General features: G+C 40.6%; 1 protein-coding gene across 1 annotated transcript; it reads right to left on the minus strand.

The window, feature by feature from the left end:
- Nucleotides 1-1572: 1572 nt before the first annotated feature.
- Nucleotides 1573-7209, minus strand: rcn1 (reticulocalbin 1, EF-hand calcium binding domain). The gene is made up of 6 exons (XM_034201357.1): nucleotides 6705-7209; nucleotides 5681-5874; nucleotides 5409-5587; nucleotides 3491-3551; nucleotides 3041-3240; nucleotides 1573-2866 (listed from the first exon to the last, which is right to left on the minus strand). The coding sequence occupies exons 1-6, from the start codon at nucleotides 6926-6928 to the stop codon at nucleotides 2759-2761; spliced, it is 966 nt and encodes a 321-aa protein (XP_034057248.1). The 5' UTR covers nucleotides 6929-7209; the 3' UTR covers nucleotides 1573-2758.
- Between the last annotated feature and the right edge of the window lie 1643 nt (nucleotides 7210-8852).

Below are 8852 nucleotides of genomic sequence, written 5' to 3' on the forward strand. Positions count from 1 at the left end.
TAGAGCAAAAATAAATTATCCAATCGACATTATAAAGACAAAAAATAACTAAAAACTTCAAATTTCACCACAGGCAACACCTCTACTTTGAATGTCCTCAGACCTGGAGCTTTTTGTCAGATGAACATAGGAGGAAAAGAACAAATCTGTATTCCTGGAAGAAGCTGTACAAGTGGAGCCATGCCAGAATTCGGTAACCTATTCCTGCAAAATTGTTATGAAATAATCATTGTTATTGTCATGTCGCCTTCTTACAAAGTTATTTAAACCTGGTACATGTAAAAGAAATTCATATAAAAGTCAGAATATCCCACAAGCTGAATATTTAAAAGATTTTCAGATGTTTATGGCTTCTTGCAGTCTTTAGTCTGAGAGTGTCTGAAGAAGCTCACAACAGAATACCACAGCCCACACATACATCGCCCTGTCCCTTGTTCCTAATGAGCTTTATCGCATTGGTCCCGCTTGACTTGTCTTGCTAACTGGCACACATATATCCATATGTTCCACATGAGCAAGCAGAGGGGACAGGCTGGGTGGCAGAGCTGCTTTCTCAGTTACATCTGAGAGTTTTACTGCAACAGCCAGCAGCAACAGCAAGTCAGCATAACTCCATCTCCGCTGTGCGTGTGTGCACTCTGCTATTAGTCATGAGAAGTGTTAACAGCATCCGCTTGTTCCTGGTGTTCAATGAACTCAAAGTCAAATGCAGACTTGAACATATAAGTGGTCTATACTCGATGCCTACCTGAAATACAGCATGAACATGTGACATTTTAGGAAACATGCAATGTAATGTAATGCAGCACACATGTACTCAGCACAAAAAATGGAACCAAATCGTGACAAAATGTGGAATATGTCCTTTGTTGGTGAGAAGACGGAGAAAGAGGGAGCATTAGCTGGAGCTTAAGAACAAATGGTAAGAAACTAGTGCACAAACGGTGCTTATATGTGGCTGAACTCTGATTTCTCTCTGAAGTGTTCACCTGTATCCAGGTTTTTTAGCATCAAGAGAAGGAAAGTAAGCCACTGCTTAATCTGGACAGGAGGAAGCCAGTATTTCACTTTTATATATACATACAATATTGACTATATCTGTCAAGACTAAGAACAGATATGTCATAACATACTGATTCAATTTAATGAAGGAATACTTTAAAATACTTGGAAGCTACCTTATTTACTTTTGTCGCCCTGAGTTATATGAGAAGGTCAATACCAGTCATATCTGTCGGTTAGTTAAGCTTTACACAAAGACTGGAAATGGAAAAATGGCTCAATAAAAAGGTACATCTAAAGCTCTCTTTATAACATATAATATCCTATTTATGTCAATATGACCTTGCCACACATGCAGCAGAATGAAAAGCTTTTTTCCTCAGTGTTTGTGCCAAGCTAAGCTGAGGAGCTGCTAGCAGTACTGATCTTTTCTAACTCTCAGCAAGTATCATCCTGGATTTAAAAAAATATTGCCCTTTCCCTTTAGGCTGCTCATCACAGTTCAGCAGTTTGTTGGATCTCTATCCACGCACAGTAGAAATGAGAAAAAATACATGGTGATGCTTTGAATACACAGAATACACAATGTCTTTTATTGTTTTTATTTTTGACACATGTGCCGTTTGGAAAAGAAGACACATGAATGTGTTTGTGTGATATGTGGAATATTGATGCAACTGAGGTTAGGGACAACAAAGCACAACAAGTGCTGACTAAAATTACAAATTCTGGTCATAGTTTGATCTTTGCAAGTTGCATACGTTCATGCACTGTCACATAACATTTTTATAATAATACAGAAATTGTGATAAAAGAAATACAGAAGATGAATTTCTGATGTTGTAAACACCATGCTTTTATATACAAAGCCAATGCAGTGGAAATAAAATTGGTACATCTGATTGAAAAAGATGTCCATGGAGTGATGTAACAAGAAGCAAGGAGTTGTGTGGAGTTACGTGTTCAAATAAACAAAGTACTAAAAAAAACGTTTAAATAAGAACTCTATAAAACGATGAAGCTCAAATGTAACATCAGCAAAGGTCAATACAAATCTAACATGGAGCATACTGTTGGCCTGAAGTATACCAATAAATAAATGTCAAACTAAATATATGAAGAAAAGTTATTTCACAGACTACTTTTAAACCAAAAGCGTGCAAAAACCATGCCGTTAAACATCAGTTAATCAGTCTTTAACAGTTTTAAAAGCACTTAACTAATCAAACAAACAAATCATTAAAATCATATGGCCAGGAAATGTGTAAACAAAGAATAGATTTAATTAATAAATAAAATCTAAATAAATGATCTGCGCTGTTTCACATTAACGTTGCTATCAAAAACTATTCCTATATCTGACAATTCACCTAAAGCTCAGCATTCAGCTTTGACAGCGTTTATTAAAGACTTTCTACACAGATCTCTGAGGCAGCAGAGCCGGCAGTGCGGCTGGAAGGCACCATTGATGGAAAATAAGTCCACTGGATCTGGCTTTGCTCCTGAATGTCAGAAACAGAAGCACCAAATCGAGATGGACCCTTAGTGTTAGTGGTAGGAGAGACCCCTCCCCCCTCTTGCTTGGTATCTACAGTGTTGGTTTACAATCCAACACTCTGACATCTGTTCCAGTATTACGGGGAAAAGATGGAGTGGTGGTTGTGGTGGTGGGAGGAGGGAAAGAGTCTGTAATTCTGTCTTCGAAGATTTTCACCAACGCTCCTCACGCCCACACCTCAGAAGCTGCCCTGAGAGCTCAGAGCTCGTCATGGTTCTTGGTGAGGTCCTCTCCGTAGTTGGTGGCCTGGCTTCCCACAAACATGTTCCAGTTTTCCAGGATCTCCTCTTTGGTCAGCATCTCGTCCTGCAGGGGAGGACAAAGGAAATGGCAAGATAAGCAAGTCTTATTCCAACAACATCATTATCAAAATACAACATGTGTAAATATGATGATGAAAGCTGTATGTTTAAAGTTGTATATCATATACACAACATGGTGAGAGAGGTTTCTTAGGCATGTTGATGCAGCTGAACGCACCTTGTCCTGGTCAGACTCGTACACCAGATGCCTGGCCTCAGCTTGGGCGTGGTCGTAGTCTTGGGGCATAATCCAGTGGCGGATTTCTTCCATGTCCATTTTACCATCTTTGTTCAAGTCTCTAAAGTCAGAGAACTGTTCCCTCTCTGTCTTGACCCAGTCAGGCTCCGGTCCCCCGTCCTCATGGGCAAACATGTCAGCTGAAACAACCAAGGGAAATTACGTTGATATACATGCAATTTTAGGCAGACATATTTCACGTGCAAAAAAAACAGCTTTGATTCTTCATCAGGTCAAAAAAACAACTCAGAAACAAGTAACCTGGAATGCGCACATTAAAAGTGACAGTTAATGCTTCTATTTTTCCTGCATTTATGTATTGTATTGGATAGAAAATGATGAGCTTAACTTGTTTGACCTAATTCATTTCAATTTATTGCTTAAACTTACTAATATACTCATCTTCATCCACATGTCCGTCACCATTCTTGTCAATGTCCTCCAAGGTTTCCTGCATTCAAAATGTGTTTATGGTGTCATTAAAAGGGTCAACGATAGTGGGACTTTCACTGTGAGTAATAAAAGAGAGAGATATCACCCCAGGCTGGACGAGGGACGGTATAAGGTTTAACTTAAAGCTGGGCTGGCAGGCCTACAGTACAATCACAGGACTACTGATGATAGCCGAACCCTTCACATTCAATTATGAATGTTTCAAATAATGGCTTTTAAAGCGCTGGTAGATGCTTTCCTCTCTTACATCCTGATTTTTACAGTGTGAATTTGACTGAACGGTTACTTAAAGCTTTGCCGTGTGAGCCGATCATTAGTTAACAACCACACACACATGTACACTAATTGCAATGCATCTGGGGATAACACACACACACGCATACACAGATTGAAATCACTGTATGCATCTTTACCTGCAGGTGAGATAACCTCTCTAAAACCTGCTGAATGATTCATATTAGCTTCTGTAGTCTAATAGCATAGTAATAATAAATAAGAACAGCCATCCATCCATCCCATATACCCACTTAACCTGTTAAAGGTTGCGTGTAAACAAGAAGAGATATGTTCATTAAATATATATATATATATATAAAACCTAGACCACTATAGCCCGCAGTAAGCACTGACAGTGTGAGAGATGTTCAGTACATTTCAGAAACTTGGAAAAGAACGAGGAGGATCAATGCTATAGTTGAACAAATAATAAGAATAAAGAGTTAAATATACCTTTTCTTTGGATTAATGATGGTGCAAAATGTCTACACAATGTACTACCACTCTCCCATGAGTATTGAGACTTTTTGGCTGGAAAAATCGAATCTCTTCCTTATAACACTGCAGACCAAAGCAGACAGATGGCGACCTATAACTTTGAGGGAGGCTCTGTGACAACCTGGAGACGAAACATGCTTAGGTTTTCTGGAGTTGCACCAAACTAAAAGCCATTTCTGGGACAATGTAAAATAAAAAACAAGAGGATAGTACCTTCTACCTAGGGGACATTGAGAAGGCTATACAAGGAAGGAGGAAACTGAAAAGATTAGGTATAAAGTGCAATGAAAGCAGAGAGCAGCAACAGAAGCAGCAGGTAGATAGAGGTCCTTTAAACAGACTGTTCCTTTGTAATGTGAATGAGTGTTTGAGTGCACATTTGGACTCAGACTTGATTTCCTGCCTAAACCTGCACTACAAGCTCCACTAGTGATGTGTCCTTCTACAGAACAATCATGTCCATCAATTACTCACTGTTGCATAGCTGTGTGAAAAATATAAAAGGAGTCTACTGTTGTGAGAAACAGGCTAAGCTTCAGCCAGATTCACCACAATCAGTGAAGACACCACCGGCTGTACAGTTGGTAACATTCGATGATGTCATAAAGATGAGAGATTAATAATTAAATATGTCAAATGGGTGGTACAACTTTTATGAACAGAGTGGCATAGTGCTCCACTGCTAACATTTGCCACGCAACTGTTTCATGCAGCCACATTTATATTTAAAGATCGAGCCCTAAATGGGACAGTCGATCCATCCCACTGGACCTGTTCAAAAGAAATAAACAAACTCAATCATTTCCTGGTCCAGCTAAAATGTCATTAAGGATTCATCCAAATGTAGCACATTCATCCAAGCGGTCAATCTGATAAAACAAATGGAATAGAAACTCAAATGTGTCCCTGTGATTAAATAATATGACTTTGTGGATGGAGAAATTACCTAATTTGTGGAAGTTTTCTTTCTCCGACAAGCAATTCTCAAAGTCAAACACAGAGCTTAGTAGACGCACAGTTAGTCTTACTATTTCGCCCCTTTCTAATCATACTTAGTTACCATGTGGTTAAAAAGGCTTACCAAAACCACAGTATCCCTCATGTGATCAAACTCCTCAGGGTGGAGAAAGGATGTGAACTCTTCTCTGTCTGCTGCCAGGTCCTTGTTCAGATCAGCTGTTTTAAACCTCCTCTCATCACGCGGGAGCATCTTCTTGAAGCTGAACTGGTCTGTTGATTCGTCAAACTCCTCTGGGTTGGCTTAAGAGGGAAACAAACTCAGGTTACGGTCACATTTATGAATAGCTACTTGAATACTGTACTGTATCTCAAATAATGACATGGCGTACATACCGAGATAGTATCCATATGTGGCTTGCTTGTACTCTTCCCATGAAATCTTGTTGTCTTTGTTCAGGTCATAGTCTGTCCACACCTTTGCCACATTTTCATAAACGTAGCGCTTCTGTACACGCTTTATCCACGACTTGAGTTCGGCTGTGGTGATGTAGCCATCAACGTTGCTGTCGATCCGGTCAACTATTTTACTGTAAAAGACAAGACAATAAAGACAAGCTGCGACACAAACATTATGGTTCACATCCAGTATATGCACTTTTGAAGGATTGACATAAGTCAAGTGTTTGTGCTGTTTCACCTCAACACACTGAGCTACTATTACTAGAGGCATACAGGGGACAAAACAAATATTTGGTAGTACCATTTTTAGTATAAAGGACGTGGCTTTAAATAGGGTTAGACCACTCTAGAAGGGAGGAGCAGGAAAACGTATTTTAGTGAAGAATGCCGTTTGGATGGGTGTATTCTTGGGTTGCCACGTTGTGATGTTACAGGGGTCCTCCCACTCCCAACACCACAGGAAACTGTTTCCGTTTAGCCAACGTGTGATACATGGTGCCAACTTGTCATTCAGACAGTGACGAAAAAAAACACGTAGCCCATGAAGAGTATGCAATGCATTCAGAGACAGAAGCTTTAAATAATGACTGTACTGCTGCACATTGCACAACTTTACACAAACTTCAGCACCTTCGAATGGTTCTTTAATGACGATGCATAATTAAGATTTCGGCTGAGCAATCAACTCTATAGGAGTGTGTGCGAATAGTGCCGGTGGCGCAATAACGCACCATGTTATCTAGCCTCGTATCTGCTGGCATGCACATCTTTCTCAGGCACTTGTGAATAGGTTCTTAATTATCAATGTCCTCAGCCTGAACAGTGACACGCAACTGACTCCAGCAGGGAGGCGTGGCTGTGCGTGATTTACAAAAACAAAGGCTCAAACAGGGCCTGTGACAATAGCACCAGGGCTGGTATTAAAATCAGCTCATGTTCATAGTAATGATGTCCTTACCCGAGCTTGTCCTTGCTCTCCTCAGGGCTGAGCTGGTCAAATGTCTTGGCCTCCTCTTTACCCAGAAAGGCATCATGGTCGTATTGGAAGCTGTTATTGTCTTCATAGGCTTTCCTGCTCAGTTCTGGGTCCTTATTTATAACTCTCTCTTTCCTTAATGTTGGCTTACCGTGCACCAAAACAGTGCACAGAAGCGCAGCACACACGAAGCTGAGGACTTCCATCAGTCAGGGATGGAGCTCAGATGTTTCCAAACAGGCCTGTGACACTACAATGCACAATGAGCAAGCTGCTTTGTTGCCACTTTCACTGCTTGTAGCGACACACACTAACCTTTCTTTCTCTCCCGAGCAGCGGTGTGCACCAACGTTGCAGCTGTGCACTAACAAACCCTCCAGAGAGCACCTACGCCTGCACAGAAGTCCACTGAAAACACCTACAGTAGCCTACTCACTCAAGCGATGTTGGTCATTCCTGTCCCACTTTTCCTGAGGGAGGGATGCAACCAAACGGGGATGTTCTGCCGCCTTACGTACAGCCAATCACAGTGTCCGTTTCAGGCAGGCCCCCGCCTCGTCGGCCGAATGGAATCCTGCCATTGGTCCGTGAGATGTCGGTTACACTGGAGGGATTCAGGCGCCACGTTGCACGCTGACGTTCAAATTTAACTCATTGTGGAGTCAGGTCAGTCTGTAACAAGTGTGGCGGTAAAGTATGAGATCCAAACTCCTCTACAACCTGCAGAGCTGCTTCAGTATCATGGTTGTGTTTCCACTCTTACCGACATGCTCCCGCAATGACGGTGTTTTTGTCTCCAAATGTTTGGAGCATTCAGGTATGTTTACGTGTAAAACGTTTTGAATCGCCCACTATTTTAATTATACACTGTCACCCACAGATATGAAGCCCCTGTAGAGTCTTGTCTCTGCTGTAGTTTAGTAATAAAACAAAGAGGATTGTTAAAAAAAGGGACAAAACAATAAACAGCACCCTGACAATCATTTAGGTGTCCACAGCTAAGGCCTGTGTACATGTTCAGTCATTGTGTGGTTGGGGCCCTGAGCTGTGATTCTTGTTTGTTACACCACAATAATAACATGAATTTAGCACATTGCACCACTTTCAGTGACTGACAATCTAGCCTTCCTTAACAAAGGGTGTTTGAATTAGTTTTCTTTGATAAGAATTAGAGCTGCTAAATCCTTGACGTTTTAAATCTAGGCAGCCCAATTAGTTGGTTCCTTAGAAGTTGCTAACCTCTACTTTTGTACTGTAGATACTGTTGGCAGATTATATGAAGGGAGATCGAATCAGAAAAATGGAAAGCCTACATCTTATTTCATATTTCTGTTTTACTACTGTTTGGTAAGATTTGTATTCTATTTGTAGCTACTCGTCCATAATACAATTTAGGCCTGCACATGGATCAAGCCACCTAGCCTTAAAAAGCCATGTCAGCTCTGCAGAGTTTTACTGGCACCAAACATTGAGACTAGACACACCTATAAGCTATTTCTTCTGCACATTATCAAACACTGTCATTTGGTGATTAGCGTGTCTGTCTATGCATTACGGCATCATACAATCACATTTTGGCAGACAGTAGAAATCTGATTCCAGATATAACACAGTAGGCCTACAACATCCTCTGATCAATACATCTTTCATATTATTTGGATTCTTAGAGTGAGAGCGAAACATTTAATTGTGTAGGTGATGGTTAAGTCCAGTACCAACAGAGCTTGTTCATTAGAACACTCTCAAGTCTTTGTTAGAAAATTGAGAGTGGCTGGATCAGACACCTTTTTGTTTACCATAGATATTGTGAGATACTGGGGGAAGGGTATTACACTAAAAACGAGTGTCCAAAGTAAACATTCGTCTTATTATGCTGGCGAGGTCCTTACAGTCCTCCCCAAAGTTCACAGCAAGTTTTTTTGGGACTACTTTTGCGTTATTTCAAATGAAGCTTTGAGTTCTTTCACAAACATTTTTGAAATCCCCCTCATCCATGGAAAGTTAGTGTTGTGGTCTAGTTATAATATACTGCCAGTTTAGGGAAACACGCTGCAGACACTACAGAAACGAGCGATGATGTGACATTTGTGCATTTATAGCTCATTACTCTTTTCAAAAGGCAGACTGCTT

Source organism: Gymnodraco acuticeps, unplaced genomic scaffold (assembly GCF_902827175.1).
Source record: "Gymnodraco acuticeps unplaced genomic scaffold, fGymAcu1.1, whole genome shotgun sequence".
Lineage (NCBI taxonomy): Eukaryota > Metazoa > Chordata > Actinopteri > Perciformes > Bathydraconidae > Gymnodraco > Gymnodraco acuticeps.

Coding starts and splice junctions, on each gene's coding strand:
- rcn1 (XM_034201357.1), bottom strand. CDS start 6,928: ATGGAAGTCCTCAGCTTCGTGTGTGCTGCGCTTCTGTGCACTGTTTTG. Junction 5,588..5,680: donor CACATATGGATACTATCTCG/GTATGTACGCCA, acceptor TTCCCTCTTAAG/CCAACCCAGAGGAGTTTGAC. Junction 3,241..3,490: donor GGATGAAGATGAGTATATTA/GTAAGTTTAAGC, acceptor TGGTTGTTTCAG/CTGACATGTTTGCCCATGAG.